The 17,767-nt window shown below is 37.3% G+C and overlaps 1 protein-coding gene across 1 annotated transcript in view; it reads left to right on the top strand.

The window, feature by feature from the left end:
* Positions 1-17,767, top strand: part of LOC309500529 (uncharacterized protein) — a 67,613-nt gene that overhangs the window by 7,252 nt on the left and 42,594 nt on the right. Inside the window, exons 10-34 of the mRNA XM_082172139.1 lie at positions 644-809; positions 913-1,098; positions 2,455-2,607; positions 2,706-2,850; positions 3,483-3,641; positions 3,746-3,864; positions 5,038-5,220; positions 5,300-5,455; positions 5,917-6,101; positions 6,190-6,372; positions 7,751-7,842; positions 7,953-8,122; positions 8,455-8,608; positions 8,741-8,820; positions 8,940-9,120; positions 9,745-9,900; positions 9,977-10,107; positions 11,817-11,975; positions 12,110-12,290; positions 13,972-14,183; positions 14,331-14,519; positions 14,640-14,782; positions 14,917-15,076; positions 16,823-16,906; positions 17,073-17,210. Coding sequence (XP_082028265.1) covers positions 644-809; positions 913-1,098; positions 2,455-2,607; positions 2,706-2,850; positions 3,483-3,641; positions 3,746-3,864; positions 5,038-5,220; positions 5,300-5,455; positions 5,917-6,101; positions 6,190-6,372; positions 7,751-7,842; positions 7,953-8,122; positions 8,455-8,608; positions 8,741-8,820; positions 8,940-9,120; positions 9,745-9,900; positions 9,977-10,107; positions 11,817-11,975; positions 12,110-12,290; positions 13,972-14,183; positions 14,331-14,519; positions 14,640-14,782; positions 14,917-15,076; positions 16,823-16,906; positions 17,073-17,210 — 3,865 coding nt within the window. The remainder of the gene's footprint in view (positions 1-643; positions 810-912; positions 1,099-2,454; positions 2,608-2,705; positions 2,851-3,482; positions 3,642-3,745; positions 3,865-5,037; positions 5,221-5,299; positions 5,456-5,916; positions 6,102-6,189; positions 6,373-7,750; positions 7,843-7,952; positions 8,123-8,454; positions 8,609-8,740; positions 8,821-8,939; positions 9,121-9,744; positions 9,901-9,976; positions 10,108-11,816; positions 11,976-12,109; positions 12,291-13,971; positions 14,184-14,330; positions 14,520-14,639; positions 14,783-14,916; positions 15,077-16,822; positions 16,907-17,072; positions 17,211-17,767) is intronic.

The following is a 17,767-nucleotide window of genomic DNA, read 5'->3' as shown; positions in this document are numbered from 1 at the left end:
TACTAGTCCAACAGCATGACGGCCAAGTCAGCATCGGTCGGGCTCCCCTCCTCCTCCTTTATATCATGCCAGCGAGCGAACGCTGGACCAATATTGATCCTCGTCTGGCCTTTGATTTTGTCACTCTCCCTTTTTCTCTTCCTAGTCTCCTCCGACAAAACCTTTGCCTTCTTCGGTTTCGTTGCTGCTTCGGCCATGACAACAACATACACACGCTATTCCTGCCGGAGTGCCGGCAAACAAACGCTAGTTGGGCTCTCACGTTCGAATTTGAGGAAATGGGTGGTGGGGGGTGGTGGGGGAAGTGAGGTATGCCGTAAAGCAGTCGAATTTTGTAGTTCTTTTTGTGCTCGGGTTACTACCCGAACCCCGAAGTTCCGTAGTGCCAGTAAAAGCGATACAGACCCCGTCAGGCTATGGCAGACGTGTCATTCAACCTATTGTAAGTCGATGTACCATCACAAGGGTGTTGGAAATATATTATGAAGGTTGAAAAACTACATGGTGTTGCTTTAACTAGTGGTTCTACATTAATTATTGACAAGCTTGATATAATTGTTTTATAATAAAATACAATGTGTTTACAATGTCTTGTTATATTTGTTATTTTATGATGTTAATGTTGATTCTGGTGTCATGGCAGGCAGCCACTTGTAGATATGCTGTCAGCCTGTGGAACTGAGGACTGCATCATTGTCACAACAGACCTCATACTGAACAAAGAAGTTGACCTGGAACATGTCCTACCCCTCCTCAATACTATCAGTTTTACTTCCCACCCTACTTCATCCATGATTAGCCACCTCAGTGTACGGTTTTGAGTAATTCACTGAATTAATTTGAATTATTTATAATACAAGACTGAAAGCGCTATCTAAAACCGAATGGATTTGCTGGACTTTTCTCCTCCAGGCTCTTCTGGAGATACCTCTTATCCGTCCAAAAGCACTACTGGTTGTGTCTTCACTGGTCCACGGCCTTTGTCAACAGGAACAGGGTCAATGCAACAAGATTTCTGAAGTCCAGCAGTTCGTCCATGTTCTGAAGCAGAGTCTTGAGGCAGGATGTGAAGTGAATGATCATTTTCAGATCACAGAGGTACAGTAGAAAGATCACAATAACCATAGACAGCAGAGATATGCTATCATGCAAGCACCAAAGGATTCTATACAGGTTAAACTCAACTGCCAGCATTTTTTTTTTTTTTTGTGGCAGAATGTTGATTACCACTCACCCCTCATTTTGTGACACAATGTTGATTTTTAACTTACCCCCCAAAAAGAAGCAAAAATCGAAGTTGCATATTTTCAACTTACAATGGAAATGAATGAGGCCAATTTTTTTAAGGATTTAAAGGAAAGGTAAAGCTTCTAAATTTAAAAAGCACTTACTGTACATTAATTCTTCTAAGACTTGTGACAGCTCTTGTAGTTAAGCTCTAAAATTGTTTAAATAATAATGTTAACAGTAATTTTAGGGTTTTATCACGGGTAGCAGGCAAAGGACAAGGACATGTGGATCTAGTTTCAGCATTCATTTAATAAACAACCAAAAACAAAGACGATAATCCAGTTCGGTGAGAAAAAGAATTGCAACTGCTTCACATATAGGTAAAGACAATAACCGACAAGGAACAGAACTAAACGGGGTATAAATACACAGGGGGTATAAAAGAGTACATTAACAAGGAACAGGTTAACACAATGGGTAAATATAGCTGCAAGCAGCGATGATGGTCCAGAGCTCCGGTGCCACCGCCACCCCGGTGGCTATAGGGCAACTGTGCACGACGGGCAATATGAATTTAAACCCGGTAAATGTAAAAGGACCATATAAAAGTCGTCTGAATATGCCACATTTACTGCAGCCACTATATACTGTATAAATACACAGGACTAAAAAAGTACATTAACAAGGAACAGGTGAACACAATGGGTAACTATTGGAACAAATGAGCACACACAGGAAACAAGGCAACCAAGGCAAACAGGAACAAAATATAGGAACAAGAAAGACAGAGACACTAGAAAGAAATGAAAGTCAAAAGAAGAGTCCTAGAACTGAAAGGACATGTGACAGGTTTATGGAGTTTCAATTTCATGGCGACAGAGTTGGATATAACCAAACTGGATATAACATTACACAGGAAAAATAAATAGTGATTTTTTTTCACATGAAAATCATGTTAACTCATATTGCTTATGTCTTCTGGCTATAGTAATGAAACATGGAGTATTTTAACATTTACAAATTAGCTCCATTCACTTCCATTGTAAGTGCCTCAGGCTAACCCAGATGCTAATTAGTAGATGCTAACTAATTAGCTTTTTTATGTAGAAAAGGTAATGTACCAAAAATGTGTTTGGTGGTAATTAACATTATGCCACAAATTATGTCAATTAACTCTTGAGAACCTGGAATACTCCTTTAATCTGTTCTGCATCTCTCGTGCAGCTTCTGCATGTGTTGAAAGCAGTGGAGACTGCTGGTGCGGCTGGATCAGATCTCATCTCCACACTGAGCCGCTGTGTGCAGAACCATTCTGTGCCACTGGAGCTGCGGCTGGCCGCTATACGAGCGTTCAGGAGAATCCCATGCCACCATGACGTCAGTATCACCAAACAACAGCGACGAGTTTACATTGATGTTATGTCTATTACGGCATTACTTACGTCCTTGCGTTATGTTCTTTTTTATGTTATCAGAGGAGAGCCCTTGCTCAGGCATTTCAAAGACAGCAAGAGAACGTGGAGGTCAGAATTGCAGCATATCAGCAGCTCATGCACTGTCCAAACCAGGAGATTTTCACAATTGTGAAGAAAACGTTAAGCAATGAGAAGTCCAGTCAAGGTATTGAAAAAAACTTATTTTTAGTAACTCAAATTTACTACATTAAATCAACACTATCACAAAAAGTTTGAAATTCTAATAATTATAACATGAATCGACTAACTGATAACACTTTTCCATAAGGTCCCATTAGTTAAGTTAACTGATGTTAACAAATGGAACCTTATTGTAAAGAGTTACCGATAAATATTCAAGAGTAAATTCTGGTAGTATTACTCCATCTGGTGTGTCTCATAATAAATCACACATTATATTTTGGGGAGGTGATCTTTTTTTAAAACATGTTTAGTTCCAGTCCTGTTAGATTCAAAATAAGAGTTGTTGGGTTAAAGGTCAGTGCAAAAAACGTGTAATAAAATATGGCTTTCAAAAAACAGCAAGGTCAATATGAGTGTACATCACAAAAAAAAAAAAAAAAGTGTAAAAAAAAAAAAAAAATGTGTGGTGAAATAATAATAAATTAACCCTGACCCTAACTACATCATTATAAGTCACACATGGTGTAAAATGGCAGGATGAGCCAAATACTGTATGTTCTGCATGGAAATGGTTAAATATTTTCAACTTTCATGTTTCCCACAGTCTTCAGCTGTAAAATGAGACCCATTTTCATTCAATTTCTATATCCACAGTTGGGTCGTTTGTTTGGAGTCACCTTTTTAATATCCAGAAAACAGAAGACCCTCTGAAGAAAGACCTGATGGAGTCACTGCCAGATGATATTATAAGTAAAGACTTTGAAGCTGAACCATGGAAATATTCTTCGCATATGGACTACACAGTGGACACAGGTACTAGACATAATGTAACTTTTCCAGTTGTTTCCAATAGCTTTCTATTTATAACACTTTGATTTGCTGCCATTTGTAATGTCTGGGTTGTATGTCTGCTCCAGGAGTGGCTGCTGCAAACATCGAGGGAACTGTGGTTTTCTCCCCTGAATCTTTTCTTCCACGTTATGCTATGGCGAATCTGACAGTTCACATCCTAGGCAGAGCATTCAATCTTCTGGAGGTGAATCTGTTCGACATCTGTTTGTATTTCCCACAAAACTGACCCTATTTACTATTTAGTGTACTGTTGTGCAGATGGAGTTATTAATCAGTGAACACTTCAGTTTGTCTTCATAATCTTCTAATCTAATAACTGATTTCACACATGAAATGACTCTAGGCATGGGCAGGGGTGGGCTGAGGGGTTAGGCATCGCCCCATACCCATGCTTGCACATCCAGACCACCATAGAATATGTTGAGGTGGCCTGGGTTTGTACGCAGGCTGAATATGTGTTCTTCCAAGCCCCCTTTTACACCTCAGTGTGGAGGTCAAGGAAGAACGGGAGAAGGCGGCAATGAGGTTGCACTCCAGCTGAGGGGAGGAAACTATCATCAAGCTTGAAACGAATGACTGCTTGCTTCTCATTTGGTCAATCAATGTTTAACTTGGCCAATGCTCGAGTAACCTGGATCTGCTACTTAGATGTGCCAGATTGAGGAAGCTGCTCTGTCAAAGCAACGGCCTGCTTGTCTACAGCCAACCCCTCAGAGTCAGATGCAAAACGATACCATTATCGTCTCCATGTAAATTTGCGAATTTGTGAAAATGGTGACGTCATGCGCATGCATATTCAGTCTATAGACGCATAGTGTTTCGTTACAAAGTGACATCGCCAACTACTGGCCTGGCATTATACATAACACAGCATTTTTTGTTGTTTTCGCGGATCCCTGTGAATAGGGATCATTTTGACAACGTTGACAAAGCAACAGCTCGACTAGGCTGTCTACACTTGATGCATCAAAGCAGATTCTTTAATCGCGTCATCTAGTCTGTTATTCCATGACAACAAGTACTATACAATTCATAACAGACTGCTCAAGCAAATACTGCGAGTCATCTTGAGGCAATGAAATATGTGTCAAGAATCATAATAAGAGGATAATTTCGTGATACAGTGTCCCGAAGAGGTTTATTTTGTATAACAATCTGCTGTCTGTACACTATCCCTTAGCCTTGCCACGGCCCCCTTTAATAACCCCCTTCCCCTCGGAGGTCACACCACCTAGTTTGGGAACCACTGGTCTAGGCCATGAAGGGAACTGGATAATGTTAGCAGAAAACAAATATTTTAGTAGTTTTGTAGCAAATGGGTAAGTTCAATGATCGTATTTTTTATTTACTTGTTTAGATTAGCCTAAGAATGGAAAACCTAGAGCCTATTCTGAAGACAATCTTTGAGGAGCATCCTCTAGCATCTGCTGATCGCTCCAGACCTAAGGCTCAAACAGACTCCACGAGGCATGGACAGAATGATAGAAACAGTGACGGTGATGGCTGTCAATCCACAGCATTAAATTCCATCAAGACTAAGGTGAGAGTCTAATTGCGGATGATGGTTTTGTGTCTGTTATTTGGCTCTACATCAGACATGACCGGGTTGACTGTTTAAGTTCACAGAGCAGAGGAAAAGAGACAATACCTTCCGATGTTGGATAAATGTGAAGATGTTCGGCAATGACCTCACCTTTATGACCTGTGATGACCTCCAAGCACATCAGAGAAAGCTGTCACTTAGTACAGCTGGTGTTGTTGTCAAGTTGTTAAAGGTAAGAAATTATTTCTCAAGGTGTTACTTAAAGGAATATTCTGAGGTTCAATAGTCACTCTTTCAATAGTTTTAGTGTGAAAAAAATCCCTTTATAATGTGTAAAGTTATATCCAATTTTACAACTTTGTCATCATAATAATATAAAACACAACATCTAAATCCCGGACTGTAAAGTTCAAACACTGAAATTCAACACCGGTTTTTTTGACAGAAGAATAAATGTAAGTGCTTTTATAAAATTACAAGATTCACATTGATGCTTTTAAAGGTTCCTAATTTTGTTTTGGAGGTCTCATGCAATAGGTTTGAATATCCAAGGTCAAAAAACACTTATATTTTTTATTTCACAATAAAAATTATATTTTCTCATAATATACATTTAACTATAATAATATACAATAATAATAATAATAATATGACTGAACCTAATCCTTGTTTTATTTTTTTCCTTTTTCTCAGGGTCAAGAGGTTAAAATCAGTCAAAGGCCAATTGTTCTGTCAGAGGAACTGGTTTTACCATCTCTCTCTGGATTACCCATGAGGCTAAGCATCAACATGTCCACTCTGTTGTCCCTCCGACTTAAAGGCAACGCTAACTATAAGAATTGGTCGCATTTTTCTCTGGCTGGCTATGTCAAACCAAAGTATGTCTGATGTAGTTTTAATAATGGCAGTGTGCAGTCAGGTTGAAGTCATGATGGCAAGTCATCTCCTGTTTGTCCTCTTACGCAGTGCACTGGTTGCCATCTCTGTGAGAGCTGGAGTGGATGGAGCGTTTGGTCGTGTGGGATTAGAGTGGGTCACTCAACTCAAAACCTTCACCAGCTTGGATGGAGCTGTATATCTGCACCATGGGCAGAGCCTGAAAGTGGTTCTCAATACTCCAGAAGATGTCATGGATATATTGACCTTCAGGTATGAACAATATTTATTTATTTTTTAATATTTTTTATATGTAAATTCACTTTGATATGTTATTCGGTGGAAATAAAGACCGAAATGTCAGGATGGTACAACTTTCCTGATACCATAATGAAGAAAAGAACGCATCAATAATATGAATGAAATTCTTGGAAAGAAAACCTTAAGTAGTTTGGAATGATCTTCGATTAGTATTTCTTAGAAGAAGAAACAAAAAAAAAACTTTCAACAAAACTGCTACAATGCTTATTAAAACATTTGTCCTCTAAATTAAAGTCATGTGGTGTGAACAACATTTAGAAGCTTGCATAAAAAACATAAAATGGGAAATGAAATCATTAAGTCCACTGCAGACAATAATTCAGATATTATTTTATGACCAGGCAAAACTGGTTCAGCCTGTAAAATGTCATGTGATGCCACTCCTCCCAAAAAGGAATGATATTTATGAATTTATTTAAGAAGAATAATTCATTAAAAACTTTTTATGTTCAAAAGCATTTTTAAATTGTTTGAAAATAATTATTAAGATGTGTACACTTAAATGTATTCAAAGTGTACAGTACGTACGTGATGGTTGCACCATGTAACATTAATTTAAATTATTGAAAGAGATAAAAAAGTTGGTAGCATCTTATTTCGATAGTCCATTGTAGACATTCTAAGTATTAGTAACTTTGCAACTACCAGTCATTAGAGTATTAGTGGACTGCCTGCTTAATATCTTCTAACACTTTATTGTGATGATACTCCAACATAAATTCTACTGATTGTAAATAACTTCACAAGTACATTTCAACTTACTTTACTAGCCCTAACCCCTACCCTAACCTAACAGTCTACTAATGCTCTAATGAGAGTTAGTTAACATGTAGTTGCAAATTAAGTTACTTATAAGTGGACTATCAAACCTAAAAGTTATGGTTTCAAAACCACATGTATAACATGAATATAAAGTTTTTAAGAACTATGTATTTTAAACTATATTTTCTTAAAATATTTTTCTTTTTCTTAATTGTTGCCACTTTTGTTTGTCAGTAGCTACGTTTACATGCATCTAAATCAGATTGATGATGACTCAATCAGACTGAAAAGCCTTCATGTAAACATCTCAGTTGATCTGACTGAGCTTGATCTGAATAAAACTTTAATTGGATTGGAAGGTGTGGTGTAGACCTGAAATAATCTGATCAATAGGAATAAAACTAAGAATGTAAATGCTTGAATACGGCTATCTTCACAATGCATACAATTATGTCTTACAAGCTGGTCAGTGGGGAGACAGAAAATTTTATAAATATTTGCTTATTCAATTGGATTCATTAGGAATGACAAAAATTAATGCATGTAAACATTATCCTTGTCGAGACAGCTCCAGAATGTTTCGTGTGAGCGGGGACAGTAAAGAGGAGCTCATGGCTACAAGAAATCTCAAGGAGAAGAACACTTGCACTCCTAAAACATGTGAGTTTGTTTAAAAACAACATTAGCTACACCTTTACATTGTTTTTCATGGAAAGAAGTTCAATCCGCTTGGTGTCGACATAGTTATGTTTTTTTGTTTTTTTTTGCAGGGTCTAAGATGGTCGGATGGCAGTTATGCTCTGATGTCACTTATCCTTTGACATTGATGGGAAAAGGCTTCCCACCACTAGGCCCAGTTCTTTTTACTCTCAGACTCCAAAAACTGGACAAAGGTCTCAACCAGTACCTCTTGGAGGCGGCCTATACTTTTGTACCCCAGGTAGGCAAGATATCTGACATCAGGGTGTACAGGATTTTTCCAAGTTCAACATGTTCCTGGATCAACATCTTTGTTGATCCTGAAACAACATTCCAATCAACCAATCAGATTTGAGGGAAAAGTTTATGTCGAGTTTAGGCTTACAACCAGGGTTAGGGGCTTCTACATTGGAGTAATTTTCCTATCACTTCCCTCTGATTTAAATATGTTGATCCAGGAACATGTCTTACTTGGCAAAATCATGGTGACCCTTACATCAATCCATTCAGGTTAAGAAGGTCAAAATAACACTGTTTCTGTGCTTTCTGTGGCTTTTTGTGTATCTTTAACAGCGGAATTCATGGATGCCGCTGGAAGCCACTCTGCTTCTCTTTCTTGGCACGCCACAATCCACTATCCCCAGAGATGTGTCCCTGGATGTCAATCTCAGTCCGAAAAGGCTGATTCTGAAAATAATACATCCCCTGAAAAACATTCTCATTCAAGGTTTCAAAAATGGATTTCCTTATGGATATTTAAAGGCTGCTTTCACACAAGAACATGATACAATTGCATCAAACACAATATTTATCGTATGAAATAGTTACTGTGAATGTTTTCTCATCTTTTTTTTCACAGCGCAGCTTGAAGAATTAAACAACCAACATTCAGGCAGAATCGAATTACTGATTGACAACATCCACCATTATTTTATCAAGGTAAGTGAGAAGAACATTTGCTTTGTAAAGTCCCAAGAAAAGCTGTTGTGCTGTATTATTCAAGAATCCTGTCTTATTCAAGATCATGTTTCATTAAATCATTCACCATTGTGCCCAAGGGATTACTGGAGATGGCGAATCTTGCTTCAGAGACGAGAGCCCACTTTCATCTTGATGCCAAAGTAGTAGCAGATGGACATCCATTCTCCCTCTCGGTCAACACCACACATGCTCGCAGCCGGAAGTTCATAATACAGGCCTTGCTTAAAAATGTCTTCAATAAGGACGCATCACTCTCAGGCAAGAATCTGCTAATAGTGATCACCTTTTTAATGGTCCCAGAAGTCTTTTTTCCCCATTCACTTTCTCATTTGTCTTCATTAGGCATTTCAAAAGATTTGTCAATGTAGAATTCTAAGCATGATACAACATACAAATTTCAAAGTAATAAAGTATATGATCATTTGAACTACTCATCCTATGAAGCATTGCGAATGGCGTAATACAAAACTTTGGTAACACTGTATTTCGATAGTCCACTTTAGACATTCTACTAACTATAAGTAACTTTACAACTGCATGTTAACTAACTCTCATTAGAGTATTAGTAGACTGTCTGCTTAATATCTTCTAACACTTTATTTTGATGGTCCCCCAACAGATATTCTACTGACTATAAGTAACTTGGCAACTACAAGTCAACTAATTCTACTTACCCGAACCCTAACACCTAACCATAACCTAACAGTCTACTGACAGTCTACTAATACTCTAATAAGAGTTAGTTGACATGTAGTTGCAAAGTTACAAATTGAATGGAATTTATATTTCCAGAACCACACAGTTGTGCTCTATAGTTACTTCTCTGGGACCAGTGATATGATGATTTGCTGCTAGCTCTTTATGTTCTGCTTCACTTCACAGTGCAGCTGGAGAGAAGTCTGGAAGATGGCCAGAGACATTATTCTATAGATGCCGGGTTTATTTTGCCTAGCGCTGTCAGCATCAGAGTTCTTGGGTTAGTAAAGCAAAGGGGCCCAGAGTGGAGCTCTGCTGTCAGGGTTAGGTATGGTGTACAAGGTAAGTCATTTCTACGATAAAAAACGCAACAGTTCAAGAGAAGAACACAACATTCATTCAGTTATATATTTTTCAGAGGATTCACAGAACATGCAGGAGTGTCTCATGAACCAGAACCTTCACAGCGAGTCGGACCCAGTACAGACGTACCGTATTGCAGCAACACATGAACTCCACTGTTCACACTTCATCAACCTAAACCACAAGGTAATATCTATTTTCTTTTAGAGTTTTCTTTTATATATATATATATATATATATATATATATATATATATATATATATATATATATATATATATATATATATATTTTTTTTTAACCATTTTCAAGAAAAATGAAAAGAGAAATGCTACGTGGTGTAACCATCAAGTAAAAAAAAGTTAAAAGTTTGAAGGTTCAAAAGAAATTAATAAACTTTTATTCAGCATTGATGTGAATAAAGGGATAAAAAATACAGATTTTTTTTTATTTCAAACTGTTTATCTGAACTTTCTATTTATCAAAGAATCCTGAAAAAAAATGTATCATGGTTTCTACAACACACAACTGTTTTCAACATTGATAATAAGAAATGTTTCCTGAGTAGTAAATCATCATATCAGACTTATTTCTGAAGGATCATGTGACTCTAAATACTGGAGTAATGATGCTGAAAATTCAACTTTACCATCACAGGAATAAATTTAACTTTAAAAGTTAGTTAAATAGAAAACATTTATTTTAAATTGTAATATTAATTCACAATATTACTGTTTTTACTATATTTTGGTAACACTTTTTAATAAGTATACAGTCATAAAGTACTTACAAATAATTTGCAAACTATTAGTTCATAGTTAATAGTTTGTCTCTACATTGCTAATATTTTAATAAACTATATACAAATAGTGAGTTTTTAATTTGTTAACAACTTATTTACCATATAAGTGATGTTCAGTATTCTAAACCATTAGCAAAGTCAGTAATGGTTATTAGGAGTGAATAGTTCTCACTTAGGTCACGGAAAATCGGAAAATGTAATTAAGTGCTTTAAACCAACTTTTATGTAACATTAATTGAATTCATATGAAGTATTCCTTAGTTTACAAATATATTAAGCACAGACACACACATGGTGATTCCAAGATTAATGGGCACTTTCCATAGAAATAATCATTTTTATACTGTACAAACTGTATATTATATCCCCAAATCCTACCCATAACACAAACTGATGTATTTAAACGTTAAACGTATATTTTCTATTTTTCTACCATTACTACATTATTACTGTGTAGTGTACTTATTATAAAGTATAACTGTATTTTTGATCAGATAAATGCAGCATTGATGAGCATAAGAGACTTTTAAGAGCATAAAAAAAAAACCATTTAAAAAATCATAGCCCAACTAATATACCCCAAACTTTTGATCAGTAGTATATATTTCAAAAAACTCATTTACAAATATCATGAATTATTAATTTATAAATATCATTAAGTTTTTAAGGAGTCACAGTAAATTACATTTTACAACCTGAACCAATATTGCCTTAAAAAGATGATATTATCAGAATTTTTGTAATATGAATCTTGTAAACCTTGACATATATGACCTTGGTCATATGGGGTTTCCGGGGTCCACTCTATGATATAATTTCCTGTTTTATGTTTTGATGAATTTTTATTTCAGAAGTTAAAAACATGCTCATCATAGAAGAGCTGTGTTTTGATTGTATGTGTGAATTGTATTTTTATAAATATTTTTTGAAAAAATTAATAGATCTGGACAAAAATAGCTTTACATAATTGATTCTAGTACTGGCTTGGTACTTCTAGTACTGTACCCACAGTGTAATGCACATTGCACAATGCACACTATGCTGATTTATGATGATAACAAATATGGAAACCTGCTGAATGTTTCAACCAACAGATTCACCTTAGACATGAACGGAGCCCAATCCATGTTCAGTCATCGCTTGATATAAGCTATGGAAAGCAGTGGAACCAGAGCAGCAACAAACACAGGATTCTCTTCAATCAGTCGCTCAGAAACAAGTCTGGACCCGGCCTCACCAGTTATGCTGTAGAGGTTCAGATTAACTAAAACATTCCAATTGAATCTAGAATGTGTACATCAAATGTGCTATCTCATATTATGACATGTTTATGCTGTGATCTTCTACGATTGTGTCTCATAATAATAACATATACTGACTCTTCCAGCTCAGCCTGCGACTCCTAGACAGAGGACTGAATTACAGAACTCAGCTTCTCCACTCTTATTTCAAAAAAGAAAAATCTGAGAGCAGCACCCACCTGAAAATCAATTACAACAATCAAATTCCTTTGGTAGCTGGTGTCCACTGGAAGGATGTGTCAAAGACCACCCTTCAAAAGTGGGAAGGTGTGTAAGTATATTTTCCCTTGATGGTCACCAACCAGAACCATTGGCGGAAGTAACTGCTTTTTGGCAAGTTCGCATCGCAGGAACTAGGAAAACCCAGCACAATAAAGTGGTGCAGGCATGACGTCACTTTGTAGGCCAACCGGCAGTTAGCATAACGCTGGTTCCCTTGACCAAAACCAAATAGGATTTTTCCATAGGATTTTGGATTATCGCTAAAAACAAGCTGTGTGATCAACAAAAGTTAATGATACTTCCACATTTTGTAAATCAAGATAATTATCACAGATGAACACAACTTATATGAATTTTTAAGCCTAAATGCAGTCGGCAGAAGTAAAAAGCTAAAGGTAGGCTATAAACCAACTACACCACGGTCCCACGAATACAACGTCACCATGACTAAACTTCACACAACTCTTTCAGTTTTTATCTAAAACATTTTCCCAGAACGTTTGAGTTAGAATATGTAAAAGTGTATAAGAGCACAATTATAACCATAACGATGTTGTAAAAGCGGACTGAGTTTACCTTTTCAGCATGATGACGTTTACTGCTGTAATTTACGTTGTATAAAACCTTAAAGGAAAATCTCAAAGGAACCACTAGCGAGTTAGTCTTCCGGGATTCTGATGTCATATACCTGGTATGACATCACTTTGTAGGCCTAAACGCAGAAGCAAGTTAGCATTTTAGCACTTCTGGTTCCATCTTCCCGAAGGCATTGGGGTTTTGGTGAAATGGCTGAAATGAGGTCTGTGGTGAACACAAGCTCAAGACACTTTCACATTTTATTCTACGACATAAAATACATCAGTATTACCCAACTCGTGATTTTTTTTTTTTTTAAGCTGTTACGTGTCTTGAAAAAGACGGTTGCTAACAAGTGGCTAAATGGGACTTCAGAGGCTGTCAAGGAGAGTTATGTTCATTTTTGAAAACTTAAGTTTTCACTTAAGTAAGTAGATTGGGATGTGAGGCACTGGAATTTGTCGTATGAGATTTGGTCTTTTAGCTCTCCATTTTAGCTCTGTCATTTGATGTATTTCTTATCACAAAGACATATGTTCAAGTGTTAATTTTCCCAATAAGTTATAAAAAGGGGGTGTAACAATCGTGACTGACAGCTGTGCTTGCGATTGAGTCTGTGGGTGTGACCTTGATGTCGTGGCTCCACCGCAGGATCACTACTGTGCGGACTTGGGCTCCGAAAGACATACTCAGCAACAACTGTTACTGGGACATTTTGGCTTAATTTTTCCAAGCAAAAGCAGAGATCTTTTTTTACAGTCCATAATCGCTCAATCGCTTTTACGTCTACATTCCATCTCCGAAACCCCCCAAAAAACACATCTCCGATCACAGCCTCCACCAGTGACTGAATTTTGTTTTTACGTGTTTTAGTTTGACTTTATTTAGACCATTGAGCCCACTATTGGGGGGCAGAGTATGACTCAAAAGTATTTAAAATTACCAAATTATTATTAATATATTTAAAAAATCTAACTTAAACCCCCACCCACACACGCAATCAAGATTGAGCCTGAAATCACATTTCTTTTCCCACCTCAATAAATGTTTTTTATCGAAGAAGATTAAGTTAATGAAACGTCTGGAATGAAAATAAATTGTGTATAAATTAATATATAATTTCGAACTATGTGAATCACTATGTCCACAGGTTCATTCAACATGGATACACCCTGGCTCTATGTCTACATTGCTCAAAAACTAACTCAGCCCCAGCGTGGCATCACTCAGTTTAGCTCTGAGGTCACCACACGGAAACTAGTCAACATCCGAAGTGTTACACTGGAGGGTGTCTTCAAGGATAGGGGTAAAGAAAGGCAAGTCCAGCTACACCTTTTCACACCGACGGTCAGTTATATCAAGGTGAGTGTACCTTCTGTTCAACACCTGATTAAATCACTCAGTTTTTCTGTATTTCTGTCAAGCTACCTCATTCTTGAGCCTTAGAAATGTTTAGATGGTCAGCTTCAGGAAAAGTGCATGATCTTAATTGTACTGGTATCGTTCCAGGTTGATGGATGGAGCATGCTGGGTAAGCGTGGAGTTAATGCTTCATACTCCATCAGCACAGCCTGGACACCAGCCTTGCATGGGGAAATCTCTGTTGGCAATGGTAAGCAAGTGAAGACTCTGGAAATAAGTGCAGGCTATGGCAAGCGGGACCTCAATATTTCTGCAGTTCTCAGTACTCTGGATAAGGTACCAGAAAACATGTTTTCATGCTTTTGAGGTTTAAATATGTTTCCAAAATATGCACTGATCCAAACCTGAATTTGCATGAAAGTTAGCCATTCTGGACTGTGTTTTCTCTCTGAGCAGAAGCTAAAGAAGAGGCTTCTGACGACGACAATGACCCTGTCGGATCTCAAAAACCCTTATGCAGAGCTACAGATGGAGGGTGCCATAGAGGAGATACGGAAGGACAGGAGGGTTTATCAGAAAAGATGGAAGCTAAATTTCAGGTCTGTCCAGAATATGAAAACAACTGAATTGTGATGATAGTGGCAACTGCATGAGGAATAATGCACTGATTTTAACCACTGTAATACACTATATCTATAAGCATGTTTAGTTATGTTTTTGCTTCTTCCAACAGACAACCATTCAAATTTCTCCCTCAGAGTCTCATCCTCCAGGAGACATTCACAAGTGATCTACATCAGAAGGTTTACACTTTGGAGTCAAAGGTTCTAGTCCATGGAAACAAAAAGGCCATTCACATCCTGACTCTAGGTTTTCGACCACAGCAGCCATATGTGAGTCTAAACTTTTTCTACACACTGTGTCATAAGTTTGATTATTTAAGAAATTCATAAATAATAATAATAAAGAAAGATGCCCTGTTGAAATAGGTGTGGCATATGGTTTATTGAAAGCATCAATTAAAATTATTGAGACATGTGAAGGGGGAGTAGAATTCATACATGCAGCAGGCTTCTCGACAAGAAAGACTTCTGCATAGGATACACCTGTGCATCCTCGCTCATAGCTCCTCTGGAAGCTTTCTCAATCCTCATTCCTCACCTCCTCGTGGTGCAATTAGAGAATTGAGATGTCATTCAAGATGGCTGATCTCGATCGGTTTCCGGGTCATAGGCTGGAGGACGGAGGAGCGAGGAAACAAGGGACTGCGTTCCAGTCCAAAATTGTCATGCCCTTCACTCGCTAACTTCCCTTCGTCTCGTTCACTCGGATGTACATTATTGCTTACATTGCACGAGTGCCCACTACTGGCGGAAACTGCAATGGGCTGAACTGGAACGTCCTAAGCTCTTGATCACTTGGAATCAGCCATGGAGTTTATTTTAATTATTATTTTTTATTCCCTTTAATAATTTGTTTAATGCAGCATCCAAATAGGTGTGTTTGGGTTGTTTTAAATTTAAAAAAATTATAATTATTATATCATAGAGTTGTTTTTTGTGGTGATGATTAGACGAGATCTGTGGTGACGTCACAATCGTACTGCATTGTGGGACATATAGGTGCCTGAAGTGTACATATGAAGTAGACTCGCTCCCTCAGTCAAAATCGAGGGAACGAGGGTCTGTCCATATAAACTTCCCTCGTTCCAAAATTAAACACACTTCAAAATGGCGGCAGGGATTCCCCCGAGGGGAAGTGCTTAGGGAAGTTCGCAATTGCGTGTCTAAAAGTGGACTGGAACGCAGCCAAGGAAGCATCAAATTGAGTATTGAGAAGCACCCCATGCTTCCTCCTATCTAAACAACACTCACTTCCTCTACTACTTTACCTTGTTTTGTGCTAGAGGTGGGCAGCTTAGAGCCCCTAGTGGATGGTAGTAGGATGGCAACCAACTATAAACCATACAATAGTAACAGAACTATGGGCTGTTACAATCCTAGTGTATCCTTCACATCCTTTAATTACCCACAATCCTTTGTGCACATTCCAAGTCATGAAAAAGAACTGGTGAAAAATGAATCTGCTCTGAGCTCAACCAAATGTATTGAGCAATGCAAGACAAAAAAAATCAGCATGAAAGTATTACATTTTCTTTTGTATTGTTGTCGATTAATCACATAAACTGTTAATTATTAAACCACTGGTAGACCACAGACAGTTATCATTCACTGTGCAACATTCATTGAAAGTCTGTAAAAACAGAGATTTTTAATATAAAGTATTTTTTTTTAATTCATTTTAGCAGAATATTTGTGCTGTGACAAGGGGGCAGAAACCTTAATAATGTAGCCATGTGGACTTACTAGACCAGTGGTGTCCAGTCCTGCTCCTGGAGGGCCACTATCCTGCAGAATTTAGCTCCAATCCTAACTAAACGGACCTGATCAAGGACTTCAGGGTTACTACAAACTTCTAGGCAAGTCTATTGGGAAAGGTTGGAGCTAAACTGGATATTGGTCCTCCAGTAGCAGGATTGTTTACACAGACATTTGTTTAATTTCTGAATGAATCAGTGTTTTTGAATAAATTGGTTGAATGAATTGGTTGAATGTTGTATAATATGGTTTATTTGTCAGGTGTGCTCCTCAATAGTCCAGTCTTTCAGCACTGAGAGAATTCCTCAAGACTCAAAGATCTGCGTCACAGTCCAAAACAAACAGGTAAGCAAGCAGAGATATTTTATGTATCTCTGAACAGTGCCACATTACACCTAAATAATGTACGGCTAGTCTAATTTTAAGTCATATATAGGATCATAATTTAAAAAAATGTAATTACATTTTGTCTTTGTTCCTGGGAATGCGCTAACTTCACCTCTCTGTGAAGAATGTGCATGAAATTCAGGGCAGGTTGTGGACTGGAAAAGAGGAAGTATTTGCAGCCTTTGGTCAGGTACAACTTCATGACCTAAAATCATCTCAGCAAGGTATTACAATGAAAGCAAACCTGTCCCAGCTGTTTCAGGTAAACAAGCACATTCTTTTTTTACTTTAACTTCCCTCTAATCTTTGTCATCAAGTTAGCAAGTCTCTAGTTAATTATATTCTGTTCTAGTTTACCTTCATGCAAAATAACTTCAAAGTTTGCCTTTACAATATACAGTACAGTGTTGAGAAAATGTGTTTTTTCCTCCTAATGATTTTCTGTATTGTTGCATATTTTTACACTGAACATCATTAGATCTTCAACCCAAACAAATGAATCCACAAAAGTGACCCTTCATGAACAAAAACTCAACAATAAGACCTACTGTCGCTCTGTAAAAAAGTAATTCCCAGCTAACAACTTTTTGTTCTAAGAACATTTTCCAAACATTCTGTTTTGGTTATGGATTTTTTTTTTTTAAAGGTTAGTGTGATGTTCCTGAAACATTCTTTCAAACATTCAAACATCTGCTGTTAACAAGCAGAATCACAGAAGGAAAGAGAAACAAGAATATACAGTAAACTATGACTTCCAGCTACAGCTTTAGATGAAATTAACTGAAAATAAAAAGAAGATATTAAATCTCTCAAGATCTC

The sequence above is a fragment of the Leuciscus leuciscus genome (genome assembly GCF_965113295.1).
Source record: "Leuciscus leuciscus genome assembly, chromosome: 6".
NCBI classification, from domain to species: domain Eukaryota; kingdom Metazoa; phylum Chordata; class Actinopteri; order Cypriniformes; family Leuciscidae; genus Leuciscus; species Leuciscus leuciscus.
The sequence above is the reverse complement of the archived record's forward strand: the minus strand, read 5'-3'. Positions and strand labels throughout refer to the sequence as shown.